The sequence below is a fragment of the Alligator mississippiensis genome, chromosome 6 (assembly GCF_030867095.1).
Source record: "Alligator mississippiensis isolate rAllMis1 chromosome 6, rAllMis1, whole genome shotgun sequence".
Classification (NCBI taxonomy): Eukaryota; Metazoa; Chordata; order Crocodylia; family Alligatoridae; genus Alligator; species Alligator mississippiensis.
The window spans coordinates 59,369,941-59,384,044 of record NC_081829.1 but is presented as its reverse complement, the minus strand read 5'-3'; the positions used below and the strand labels follow the sequence as shown (position 1 = coordinate 59,384,044).

Here is a 14,104-nt window from a genome sequence, read left to right as displayed (position 1 = left end):
GCACAAAGAGATTGAGAATTAAGGATGTAAACATCTGTCTTTTTCTGGCCCTGATTTCTGTCTGAACTCTTAAGCTTCTTAGTATCATAAAGTAGTAGGGTTGGAAGGGACCTCAGGAGGACATCTAGTCCCAAGCCCCTGCTCAAGGCAAGACTGTCACTGACTAAAGCCTTCCAGGCAAGTGAGAGAGTTCTTCCTGATACCCAACTTAAATTTTCCTTGCTGCAATTTGAAACTATTGTTCCTTATCCTGTCCCCTGCAGCCCTGTAGTTTGTCCCATTCCTCCTTATAACCAGCCTTCAGATATTTGAAGACTTTTATCAAATTGCCCCTCAGTCTTGTCTTCTGCAAACTAAATAATCCTAGTTCTTTCAGCCTATCCGTATAAATCATCCTAACCTTACCCCCCTCTAAGTGTCTGCATCTCAAATTCTCAACCCAACTTGGTGTTATTTGCAAATTTGTTGTGTGTGCTCTCAATCCCAAATCATTAAGATATTAAACAACACCAGATCTAGGACAGACCCTTTTAATCTAAAATTCCAGTGTCATTATCTTTCTCATTGTGTAGAACTTTAATTAGCCAAAGAAGGCACTTCATAGAAATGTTGAACTACTTCTGTACCTCCTTCTCTTATGGAGGTCTCTCTAGCATTCTCTGTCCCCTCTTGGTAGGGAAATGGTGGGGGAGAGAGAGAGAGCTAGCAGCCATGGATCTAACCCAAGTCTTTTTCACGGCTTTGAAGGCCATTAACCTTTGGGATAATCTACAGTATATTCAAAGAAAAGGCAATTATGTCTCCTTTCTTAAGCTTAATGAAACAGTTGTTCTAGACTAGAGTGAGAGGGAATCTGAGATTTGAAACAGATATAGTTTGGTAGATTAGTAAACAGAAAGCACGTTCTATCTAATGCTGTGGTACCAATTTCTGTAGACTGAGTTAGGAATATGAAAAGTGCATCAGCAAATGCTCTTTAATATATATGCTGTTATATAAGATTAATATAAACCATTCCAAACTCTCTCTCAAAATGAGGGTGCACAGGGGTGAGCTAGAAGACCTTGGTTTTTACAAGTATATTTCCAAAGTAGTGACTACCAGTATTACTAGGAGGAGTCATTGGACAGGGAACTTCTCTCAAACTGTTTTGAAAATGTGCCCTCAACATTCTTTGTTCTTCTTAACTTTGTAGAAGAGTGAGTCCCACTGTGCATTTGAGTCACATGCACATCTCCTGCTAACATCAGTAGGAGCAAGAGCACAAGACAGCTGAGTTTGGTGGGGGAGGGAGACAAGAGGGGGAGATGTTCAATAAATTTGTGCTTTTAAATGAACTGATGACATTCCAGTGTGTATTTCTGTTATCCCTCAGGGTGGCCTTGGCTTGTTTGTCCAGCTGATGCCTATTCTCATCCTGATCATTGTGTCGGCTCTCAGCCAGATGATGGTTTCCAGTCCACCTTACAGCTTGAGCCACAGACCGTTAGTACCCACTATTCTAATACATACCTTGGGCTGGGAGCATGGGGAGGGGTTTGAAAGGAGAACAGGCATACTAGTAGTTTGAATTTTTGTGTGTTTTCCATTTGGGTGTGCTTTATTTCTTTTATCCCAGTATGTGACTGCGTTGCAGAGGTCACTTTAACTTTACATGCTGTTTCCTGGTTGTTGAAAAGGGTGACAGTGAGGTCTACCATTACCAATGAGCATAGCCAGAAAAATCAGTTAATTAAAAGAAACCTCTCCAACCATGTTTTTTTTTCACTCTAGGTAGATCTTGGCTGTAAGAGACCATGGCACTTTTCAGATCTCTTCATCACCATAGATTATTTCTGTTTGGCATAACATGTGTAATCTTAGAACTGCTGAGATGAGAAGAATATTCTGGGATCAATCTGAACTTGCTGTAAGGTCCGGCAAACAAACCTGAGACGAAAGGCTTCTTACTTGGGTGATGAATGCAGAGAATCCTTGAGATTCTCTTGTAATGTTCAGTTCAGGGCCATGGATCCTGCAAGCCACATGTCAGAATCCCAGAGAGTTCTAGAGCCATTGTAAGGTATCGCACTTTTCACTGGGACACGAAGGACACAAGTGTGAAATTGGGTGTGTTGCACAGGCTTTATGTTCACCTCCAATCACCTCTTCTATCCAAGTAAAGATCAAGGATGGCGATACAGTGATGTCTAGCAAAATGCTAGGTATACTGGAGGGAGCTGTCCTGCACTTACAGAGGTCTGGACTAAATGACTTCAGGGAGCTCTAGCCAAATACAGGTGCTAGATTCAATTGAGTTCTGTGGGTAGTATCAAAAGCCTTGTTTATCTTGTAATACAAACAACAATTTCAATGTTCTCCATAGATACATTGGAGTATTTTACCTCCAGGACAAGGTATATAAATAGAGTAGACAAAGAACTGTTACAGAATTGCTCATCATTGTGAAACAATCTAAATAAATTTGTAGAGAAATAACCCTTTCGTAATCCAATGACCATAGTGAACTTCATCAATTAATACCAGTGAATGTTTAGAGCACTGGGAAAGCCAGAATGCCAACTGGTGTTAAAGCCTGTAGTTAGAGTTTTCCAAACAGTTCTGTAACAGCTAAATGAAGTGCTGTATTCCTTAGCATGATAACTCTGGCTGGAAAGTATGTTACATTTCATGTCATAGATGTGGTCTAAAATCTGACCAGAAGCTCAAAACCTCTAACATAGGGCATCAGGCATGTTAAAATATAGCACTTAGCTAAATTTAAAAGTTTGTGGGTTATTCCAAGTATTTTACACCTGAATTTAGGGAGGAGAACGGGTGGTGTGGGAATATAAGCCATGCTCCTTCTTAATGGGCATAATTTGAGAGAGGAATGTAGACTGTATTACTCTTTTAGTCCTTATATGTGCATCATGTTTATGTGGCTATGAATATATTGTGCATTTTAAAAGTGTTTCCAAGATTTTAACTTTCCAAGGCCCCTATTTGGACATCAGTTTGCCCTTCTAGAGAACTGCAACTGCCAAAGATCTCAGTCAGGAGTAGCACATAAATAGAAATTGGAAAGGTTGCTCCCACAGTTGTACTTCAGCTATAGGGTTTTTATTCCCACTGGGGAAGAAGCAGGTTTTATTTGACTCCTTCTTTAGAAGAAGTGGTGCCATTTACTTATTGAAAATAAAAATCCCTGTTTGCAAAGTCTGCAATGAAGCATGGACAAATAAGTGGTGATTATAAACCTGCCTTGTAGTAAATGGGCTATAACAGGGGTCACAAGCCCTTTGCTGGGATAGACCAGAATTTAAAACCCAGCCATTGCTGCAGGCTGGAAGCCTTTGCCCCTTGCCGCCTCCGAGTGGTTAGCTGCTGGATTCCCTGCTCCTCTGCAGGGATGACATAGCTCCCCAAGACTGATCCCCCATTTTGGATTGGAACCTCCATAGGCCGCATTGGACCTCTTTGTGGGCCGAATGCAGTCTGTGGGTCATAGGTACCCCTGTACTACAGCATCTCCCCATTTTGTCTTGAAAGTTGATGTTATTAGCAACAATAATCAAATTGGTAGTTGTATTAGCTTTGTAAGGTCAGCGCAAGGTTATATTAGTGTTCTTGATGGCTGGGTTGCATGAGTTAGTCTCTTGCTACAGCAGTGGGTGCCTGTATGTGTATGCGATAGTGTTGGTGTAATGTTGTAGCTGAGATGGCCCAGAAATTATACACGAGGCAAGGATTTTTGTAAGTGATATCTTTTATTGGACTAACTGCACAGTTGTGCTGAAGTTAGGCATGGTTTTAAATGCAAGGTATTATACACATACATTTGGAAGTTTTTCATGGGTAAATAGAAGGGGAGTTGTAAGATAGTATTGTTATTGTAGGTGGGGTCCTTAGTTTCATTGATTAGGCTGTTTGTGAGGTAAAGCCCTGAAAGAATCTAGCTTAACTTCCAGATTCCAGGCCAATTTGTGGGAATGATGGCTAGAATACCATGTTTTGACTTTTTACACTGGACCCATTTGATTAGATTCATTGAGAGAGTAAATAATACAGTAAAGTTATTTTCTTGACAATAGCAACAGTAAGAAGTTTTGTCCATATATAGTCCACTGGTAGGGAGGTGCTTACAGTGTAAAAAACCTTTCAATAAGTTGTGGGAGCTTAGTTGGATGTCATTCAACTATTGTCTTCTGGCTCAGCCACTGGAGGAGAAGGAACTCCTAGTTCCAGCCATTCATTTGTCATTAAATTCCAACCCCTTCAGTGCGGGGGAGCCTCCTTGGAGCTCTACACGTTTGGAAGGCCCACACTCAAGCTTAGCTGTTCATAATTATTGTACTCTTCAAGTTAGGGTTTGGCTTTAGCCACTGTTTTTCACTTCTCAAACAAAGATGCTACTTGCAGGGGCACAGTATGTTTCCTGGCTCAGCATTGGCACTTGCTTCTGATTTCTGAGCTGCTTTCTCCACCCTGCCTGAGAGTACTGTGCTGAAGTGCCTTTGCATGGCCAAGGACAGAAAAAAGAACCAGTCACCAAATCCTTGGGTTCATTCATGAGAAACAAATTAGACTTTTCATGCAGCAGGCAACAATACCAGAAGAAAAGGCTTCCTGTTGTCTTGTTTGAGTAAAACTGAGCATGCAGAACAAAACCCTCTGGGTCAGTGGAGCTCTGGCAGTAATGTGCAAATGCATTGTGTGCCAGTAGGCGGTGCTGCTAGATAGCCCGAGAGCCTTCCCCACTTCATTGCTTCTCATGAGAATATTACTTTTGCTATGGCTTCTGGGAGACCAGTGGAGACTGGTGTAGTAATGATGACCAGGAGGTTAGAATGTGACTGGAAAAACTGGAAGATTAAGATTACAAAATGCCACCATTGAGAATGAGAGGACCTCCAGAACTGACAGAAACATCCTTTTGTCATTCACTAACCTTCATAAATCTCCCTTGTGCAGTATTTTTCAGTACCAGATCCTCTACTTAAAAGTACCTTGTTCTAATCTTTAAATCTATAACCCCTTGATAATTAGTTATTGCCTAGCGGCACATGCCCTGGTCATGTTCCTTATGTAACGTTAGGCGACAGGCTCCATGGTTTTGTGCATGGAGCTCAGTAAACTAGGATCGTAGGAAAGTGGGCACATCTACATGAGACACTTTACTGCGCAGTAGACTAATCTAAGCAGTAAGGTGTCATCATGTGACTGTACAGCAGCTACAGCGCAGTAAATTAGGCTAATGCGTGGGTTTTCTACTACCTGTAAATACAGGTAGTAGATTAACTGTGTATTAGCTGCTGTGCAATACTGCTTATGTAGACACTGACCAGAAGCAAATTTGCTCCTGATCAGCCACACCAGCAGAGGTCACAGGGGACGAGGAAGTTCTCTGTCCCTGATCCTAGGACTCCTTGGCTCCTGGCTCCCCCCAGGAGCTGGGAACCAATCAGCAAGCACTAGGATGGGGTTGCTTTCTGCCTCCCCCATCCCAGTGCTGTGTGGCTCCCAGCTCCCCACAGTCCTGGTGCTTCTTTGCTCCCAGCTCCTGGGAAGCTCTCTGGGAAGCTTTCTGCCTCCCCAGTCAGCCAGGGCCTCTCCAGCAGCTATCCTCCTTCTGGAACAGCTACCAGGGAGTCCCCTGCTGGGCAGGGATTCCCACAGGAGCTGGGAGCCAAGCAGCCCAGCAGGGGGCTTGCCAGGACCTGTCCAGCAGGGCACAGTTCCAGAAGTGGGACAGCTCCCAGTGATCCCCCTGCTGGGTGGGGGCTCACTGGCACCCTGCCCAGCCTTGGGCTCACTGGCTACTGCCCTGGAAGTGGGACAGATCCCAGCTAGTTCCCTTCTGGTTATGGAATCCCCACTCAGCAGGGGGCTGGCTGGCAGCTTCCCTTTTATTCCCTGTGAGCCCCCTGCTGGGTGGGGAAGCTCTACTGGGGGCTGGCTGGTGTCCCAGTGTGCACAGGGCAGAAAATCTCTGCTGGTTGCAGTGGCAGCTGTCTCCCAGCCCTGTGGCTTTGGCTGGGGGGGCACAGGGCAGTAGGGCTGGGGGGGGGCAAGGGGTAGTAGGGCTGGGGGGCAGGGGCTTTGGGTGTGGGGCAAGGGGCAGTAGGGCTGGGGGGCAGGGGCTTTGGCTGTGGGGCAAGGGGCACAAGCAGGGCATCCTGCCATGCATCCCTTGCCCTCATTTTGTGTTTCTGCCACACCAGCACTCCAGTACCTTCTGAGGTAGGCATTGTGGTGTTTTTCAGCACTCCGGCCAAAAAATGTTGCCTACCCCTGTGTTAGACTATGTCTTAACAAGTGTTAGCTTTTCTGCCATATTGAGTTTCTCCAACTTGTTTAACAAGATTGGAAAAAATCTACCTTTTTTGCCCTTATGAAGCAGCTTCTGGCTGGAGAATATATTAGCGTCATTCTCCTGCAGCTTCTCATGCCTCAGGTGGTGGACTGAAAAGGGAGCTGAGTGAACTGTTATTTAGAAAAGAGAAGTGGCTTTTAAGCCTCTTTTATGGCATAAATGCTTAAGAACTACTAAGACAGACAAGGTTCCTTGGGTGAATTTGATATCTTTTGTTAGACCAACCCAAATAGTTGGAGAATATTTATTAAGCAAGCTTTCGGGTTCAAAAACCCTTCGTCAGGCTAAGGAAGTGTCAGCTTTTTATTTGTATATATCTAGTGGCCAGCTAGTATCTCAGGGTTTGCCTGAGAGTGAAGTTACACCTGATTAAATTCATGAATAGACACTTTTCTGGATCAGTGCAGTGGCAAACCTTTAGCGAACATCTCTAGGTTTACTGAAGTGCTGGTGGGGGGCTATCTGAGGAGCACTGTTTATGCATTAGCTCTTCATGGAGTGCTACTACAGAGGAAATGTTATGTCACTGAATAAGAAAACCTCTTATGTGTAGATATTATTTTTCATGGTCCTGGATAAATCTGGGGTCTAGGGAATGTAATTCATTTTCTGCTGCAGTAGTAGGTGCTGCAATATGCTGCAAGGAACAGCAAACTACCCCTCTCTGGTCTTTGATTTAGGAGAGATCTGCAGTATGAGGACCAAAGGGCTTAGATTCATCAGGTAGGCAGCCCTGTTGAGCAGGCTTAGCTGTCAGCAATGTCTTTGTTCTGCTACGGCCTACGCTGTTGCTTAATTTTCTAAACGTTTCTGAATTGTTGGTTTGTCAAAAGCCTTGGTCTGAGATGCATCAACTTCAAAGGTTCATAACCAGACAGAACATTTTTGGGGCACAGTGGGAAGGAGGCTTGTATGTGTGGGAAGGACATAGTGAGAATTTCAAGCACTGATGGGATGTTGAAGATTGCAATAAGCTCCTTATTTTAAATAATTCATAGCTTTCTCTGTCAGCCAGTCTCCAAGATATACCAGCACTCCAAAGGAAGCACACATAGCTCATAGGAATCCTGATGAACTGGCAAAGTCAGTTTTAGTTCTTTCTGGTAAAATGTTTCTCAGTCTCACTCGAACAGAGATGTTTTCTCCTTACCAAAACGGGAAGTGTATCAGGATAATTTGTCCTTTCAGTAGTGTGATATTGCAGGTTTTGTGTTGCTCATAATGAGACTGCAACTTGCTACTCTGCACATGAATACCACCACGTATTAATTTGATTTTTCTCCCTGCCCCAGGTCTGTTGGGCATGTACAGAGGAGGGTGACTGAGCACTTGAAAGTAGTTTACTATGTAACTGAGAACTTTGCAGAAGAGTACACTGGCACAAACCTGAAAAATGTTGAGAGAAGTGTGGAAGATGACTACATTGCGAATCTTAGAAATAACTGCTGGAAGGAAAAGCAACAGAGTAAGTGGCATGGTGGGGGGGAGAAGCCTTTTCTGAGTATCCCTTTAAGCCTGATCTGTTTCAGAAAGGAGTCCTTGCCTAAACACTGAAATACAAAACCTAATTGTTCTTCCATAGTTACATTGGTGCATAGAGCTAGAAGATTCTCCTGAGCTCTTTGTCTGCAACTCCTAAACAAATTTTATCTTCATGTTTTTAAAACTATATTAAAGAAATGATCAATGCAGCTCCTGTGTGCTGTGGAGCTCGTCTGCCATGTGGTGGGATCTAAGTGGAATTCTCTGCTTTCCTGAGTAATGGGGAAGTTAGGGCCAGGTGATTCAGGTGTTTCCTCCTGTGTTTGTATAGCACTGTGGTTATTGTGTTCTTTCAAAACAAAGTGATTTTGTGTAAATGTACCATACGTGCAGCCCACACTGTCTGAGTCGCATCAGAGGGTCTAGAAGGTGAAAAAGGAATCCTTTTTATTTTTCAAGTTTTCAGGTGATCATATAACTTGTTTCTATCATTCAAGAATATGTCCTATTGACTCTAGGGTATCCTCTGCTGGCCCCTAGTCAAATGTTTGTTTTGGGAATAAGATTCAGTATCCATCTGCCCTGGCATATGGTGGGATCCAGCTCATGCTGCAAAACGTGCAAGAGCAAATGATTACAGCTGCTTTGGAGTAAAGCCCAGAGTAGGAGCTGCATTGCATTGTTGTTTGTGTGGGATAAAGAAGATATTCCAAAGATTTCTTGGAGTCCTGCCTCCTGACCATCTTTCTAATCAAGAAGTGCTGATGTGACTCATTTTGGAGCTTCTTGGAGCTACTGTGAGTCATCTTGATTAATTGCTGTTGGGTGATGCAATGCTCTGCTGGCCTTAGAAACAACAAGAGTGATAAGCTCTGATCCTTCATCCTCATGTCTACATGGTAAACTTTCTGTGCTTGGCAGTGATGCTGTCCTAAATCAGCAGCTGTGTGGCTATGTCCACACAGCTCTTTGGGCAAGTAGTAAGCAATACTGAGTGAGGTGGCGGCTACTAAGCTTCTAATTCAGGATGCAGCCTGCCCAGGGCAGCACAGCAGACTGAGGGTGGTGCTGCTGCTGATCATGGTAACTTTACCATGTTCTTTCCTATGTTACTGGGCTGGTCTCTTTTTGATACACACACTAGGGCTACTTCCAGTCCCTTCTTCAGTTCCTAAAGGTTTCCTTAAGATAATTTTTTAAAGGTCTACTGCCAAAGATCACATGCATTCTGTCCCAGAGGACATCGGGCATTCCCTAGTCTTGCACTATGCTTCATCTGGCTTTGAAGAACTTGAGACCCCATCCTGTTCCCATTGAAATTAGTCAGGGAAAGAGAGACGTTGGTAAGATGTGGCTTTATTGAATAGATCACACTTTGTATCCTGTTTTTAAAGACTGGATTTTTTCTTTTCAGAGGAAGGCTTATTATATCGGGCGCGCTACTTTGGAGATTCAGATCTGTATCAGAGAGCACAGAGGATGGGCACTCCAAGCTGTAGCAGGTTGTCTGAAGTTCAAGCCTCCATGCACGGATAATTGCTGCCAGACCCTCCGTGGAGGTCTAAGTACGAACTGGTGATTTCCCTGTGACACTTCAGCATGGCCCATCAATGAATTTTATACCTATTTAAATCTGTTTGAGATCCAGATCTTTGTGGGTCTCTCCTCTGGATGCACATGTGTAATGGGGGTAAAGCGGAACCCATCTGGGATGTTTGCATGTCAGTGCCTTTGGTGCTTCCTAAGCTACCTTATTTTTTCTATAGTATTGGTGGTGTTGCTTCCAGGGAGCAAAGTGAAAGGCCTGGATATGCTTGTGAGTTAGCTGAATTCTTGTCAAGTATTGATTTGAAACATTGTCACACATTGCTTTGACTGGCAAACATTCCTTACTTTACCAGTTCTTGCAATTGATGGTCATGCATTTATGAATAGATTTTGTTGCTTTTTTGCCTATTTTACTGAAAAAAAATATATATCGAAGGCACTTAAGGAAATACGATCACAGGGTTCATAGGGAATAGACTTCTATAAGACCAGCTATTCCTTGCCTCCTGTTGTCTTCCCGTGACATTCAGTGAAAACAAACCAAGCTCTCACTGTACACAGCAGGTTGTATAGACTCCTCGCTTTATTGAACTGGAAAAATAATGAAGTCAGCCATGAGTATTAAAGATTCATGTTCTCTCCACTGGGCCATGGTGTAAAGAACTTGAGCTCAAGTGGTTTGCATATAGTTCAGAGGAGCACAAGTGAAACTAGCATTAGTTGGCTCAAAGGTCTGTTAAAAAAAAAAAAGTTAAAAATTTGGCACAGGATTTGGAGTCTCACTTCTCCTTAATTCTTTGGTTTAATTTTACAGAGACAAGAGGCTTCACGTCTCAGAAACTAACAGTTGAATGTAAAGTACACAGGCCAGTCCCTATGTCCCACAAATATAATTGAAAGTGAGGGCTCATTAGACAGTAGCCTATGGTGTAGTATCCAAGTTTCAGGTCTCTACCTGTCTTTTGCACTTGCCAGAAAGTTATTGTGGATGTTGGACATATGGATACTTGATTTATATACACAAGCAACTTAGGATATTTAGGAGTGGTATGTTTTTGGTTTTGTTCTATTTTGGGCAATGGGAGTGCATTGGAAAACCTGGTCCTTGGAGCTGTTCCTCAGGAGCATGTCTTGAGCTCTGCCATTGTAATGTGCATCTTGGTTTGGGAATTTTTCTTATCTTTGATACTCTCTACCTTGTTTTGATAAGGGCTCTTTTTCTTAGTAAATACAGAGTCTTGTATTAACTCTCCAGCTCTGTCCACAGTCTGATGAAGAGGATAGCTGTAAAACAAAGGAACTACTTTTAGCATTCTCAGTTATGTCAGTTAAACATATTTCCTATAATTTGGGGATAGGGGTGGGAAAGTGTTTGTTTCTCCTGTTAAGAGATTATAACTGACTGGAGACTGACCCAGTTACCACTTTTATTCCCAGACTCTTGAAATGCCTGAAGACTTTTGGTGAAGTGCACTGAGCCAAGGTGACAGACTTTGTTTTAAAGAATCAAACCTTAAATTAAAATGGAATTGGAGAATTAGCAACGCACAACTGCCCTCTTTCTTCTCTCTCACTGTCTGTTTGTCTCCAGCGTTAGATGTCTCAGGCAGCAGCTAGAACAGGAAATAAAGCTGCCTGCCTTCTTCCCTTCTTTCCAACACCACTAGAGTGCGACAGTCTATAGTTTCTACTAGGATACAGCAACCATGAGAGCAAATGTAGAGTGTAAAATAAACAAAAACTCCCACACCAAACTGCAGCAAGCCATGAAGCAGAGGAGACCCTTCCATGATTGCACTGGTCACTTCGAACGGAGAGAGAACTTGGAAGACTTTTAGAAATAAAACCAATTAAAAAAAAAAAAAAAAAAAGAAAATCTATTTAGAATTAATTTATAGCTGTATATATGTTGGACTTTTAAACTATGCAGGGGGTGGATTAAATTATTTAGTTTACTAATTTGGGCAGAAAACTAAAGCCTGAGCTGCAACTGGTTTCTGGTGCTGCCCATCTCTGTGAACCTTTCCTATTTGACACACTAAAACTAGAATCACTTTGCATTATTTTGCTGTTGTTGATAAAAATATGAATTGATGAGTTTCAGGGTTTTTTTATTAAAAAAAAAAAAAAAATCCAGATCTGTAGGAAGAAAGAACCTTGGTGAAATTGGCCAAACTGATTTGTTTTTGCTATGTTGACATGAGTGGTGGCAGGTCTACTGGGTGCTGGAGCCTCATTCAGCAAGGAGAGCACTGTCCAAAACAGTCTTAGCTCATCAGTGTTCAATTTGCATATGTGCGTAATATTTTTTCGGCAGTTTGCCTTGTAATCAGTGTGTACCGTTAGTTCTGTAAACAGATTGCCATAAGCTTTGTCCTTTTGTTGTTTCTCCTGAACTTTGAATGCCTCATTCACCAGCACTCTCTTGTCTGCAGTATGGCCATTACCTTGGCAGGGCACTTCTGGTGTTTCTTTGAGGAAACCTGTAACCTGTATGGACATGCCTAAAAAACAGAGCCTTTGGTTGCTTCTGTTGAAAGAAGTTTATGCGATGGTCTCATTTTCAGGAGAGATCAGAAAGAGGGAAATGGTTATTTATTAGTTACTTAACTGGGCTTTGCAGTGAATCGGTTAGTAGATTACAGCTAATTTTTACCCATTTTATAGCAATGGTTTTTCCAGCCTTGCATTTAGAAGCTGGAGTGATGCTGCTAAAAGCCTGCATTTACCTGCTTTTATCAGATTTAGGTTACAGCAGCAGGATGTTGTTTAAGTGCCGGGCCTCAGGACCCAGATTAGAGCAGCAGGATAGTGCTCAAGGTTATATTATGTCTCTTTGTCATGCTCCCCAAGAGAAGCAAAATTCAAACGAGCTAAGTTACCATTAATGGAATAAACTGGACTTTTCTCTATCCTGCTGTTACATTTTTTTAAAAGATATCTCTATAAGAACAGCTTCCAGGCTTCCCTTAAGGGGAAATTTATCAAAGCAGCAATGGCTGCCATGTAAAATGATTTAGGGCTGGGAGGAGTACGAGAGGGCTTTGTTCTGAAATCCAGAAGATCAATTTGGTTTTTTTGTTTAGTTTTTTGGCTGTCTATTTAACACAATGAAAGAGAGCCCTCCTGTTAATTGTAAGCCTTACCATCACTCTACTTTTTGTATTCTGATCTGATTTCATTTATTGAAAGATCACCCTCATGTCTCCTAGGGGAGTACAGTTGGAATCTAAATCTTTTTGGAATAAATGCCCTTTGTAGTAGTGTAAGCTACTGAGCATGCAGAGTTCACTGGGGAATTCAAATGAAACTTATGTTTGCAGAAGGTGCTGAATGTTTTACAAAATGGGACTCTCTATCCAGTGCCCACCCAAACCTTTTGATTTCTCAAGTAGATATCATGGATGGTCTGAGTTACGTGCAATAAAGCATAGATCCTAATGGATGCTCACAGAAGCTGTATTTCTTGATTTACAATTGATTATAAAATTGTACATCTATAAATAAATGTTTATAATGTGAGAGTTTCCGACTGTGTGTATGCCATGCAGGGCCTGGTGCCTTATGTATGGCAATAATTTGTGTGGAAATGAAGTGAGGGCAATAATGGCTACTTGTTTTCACAGGCAACTTTATACCAGAGTAAACCTGATTGCATTAATGGAAGAATCTGCATCCATATAGTAATGCAACTCCTTGCATCAAAGTAAACAAGAAGATTTTACTCTCATTTCAATCGTGAGTAAATTTACACGGGAGCAAATTACACCATTATGATGTTCATGTGCCTGCCTCTCCTGAGGAATTTTGGTGGTCCTTTAGCCACTTTCCCACACTTCACTGTGCCCTGCCTCAACCAATTGCTGTTGTGTAGCCTCTAATACTCTGGACTCAGTGACAGATGTTATCTCCTTGTTTAAATGCTGGCATGTGACCAAGATCTGCCTTTTTGCATATGTACGCCATATAGGCAATATGTCTCTGGCATACCTACATATTTCACATGCTACCCCTGTGTCCTGCCAGCTCATCCTACTTCCCACTGCAAAGATGTGGGAGGGCCTCGTGTGGACACAAAGACAACTGTAGGGTCCCTTGTCATAATGATGTCAACACAAGACAAGAAACAGAATGCTGTGCATGGATGCATAAAGACAAAGGACTTACTGGTGGCTCCATGTAGGATGAAACCAAACACCACCCTCAGCAGGGCTTCAGTCTACCCACCTATTCTATGTAGAGTTGGATGGTACTTTGGTATGGGACACCAGCATAGAACCTCACTTCATGTTCGATATGGCCAGCAGCCTAAAGAGCAGGACCAACAGTTCCTTTCCACAGGAAGTCATACATCCAGGTGCTCTATACTTTGCTTTTCAGGAAGCCACATGCAAGCCAGCCCTGATGCCCAGGCTTCACATTCCCACTGCCAGCCAGCCTGCTGCCTCCAGGAGCAGTCGGGCAGCATCTGAGGTGAATGATAAGCATGTGTGCACTTGGCTTTTGTTGTAATCAGTAGATTGTGTTTGCTGAGAGATGCAAATGATGCTTGTTTTTATTCTCAGTGTTGGATGCTGCCATCTTAAGCAAGCTGAAGAAATATGACCTAGATAAAATCAGGTTATGACGACTACACAACTTGTTGAAAAATAGTTCCTAAGTTACAAACAGTTTGTTCTCCAGTTTGATGGGCGTTTTGACTGGGGTCCCACAGGGATT

The 14,104-nt window shown here is 42.6% G+C and overlaps 1 protein-coding gene across 2 annotated transcripts in view; it reads left to right on the top strand.

The window, feature by feature from the left end:
- DNAJB12 (DnaJ heat shock protein family (Hsp40) member B12) overlaps window positions 1-12,907 on the top strand; it is a 31,913-nt gene extending 19,006 nt beyond the window's left edge. Inside the window, exons 6-9 of one of the 2 annotated variants that reach the window (XM_006265066.4) lie at window positions 1,376-1,485; window positions 7,648-7,820; window positions 9,252-9,402; window positions 10,823-12,907. In XM_006265066.4, coding sequence (XP_006265128.3) covers window positions 1,376-1,485; window positions 7,648-7,820; window positions 9,252-9,373 — 405 coding nt within the window. In that variant the 3' untranslated portion in view covers window positions 9,374-9,402; window positions 10,823-12,907. Of the gene's footprint in view, window positions 1-1,375; window positions 1,486-7,647; window positions 7,821-9,251 lie in introns of both variants that reach the window. The other variant, XM_014609342.3, reaches the window with a different exon arrangement.
- Window positions 12,908-14,104: the final 1,197 nt, after the last annotated feature.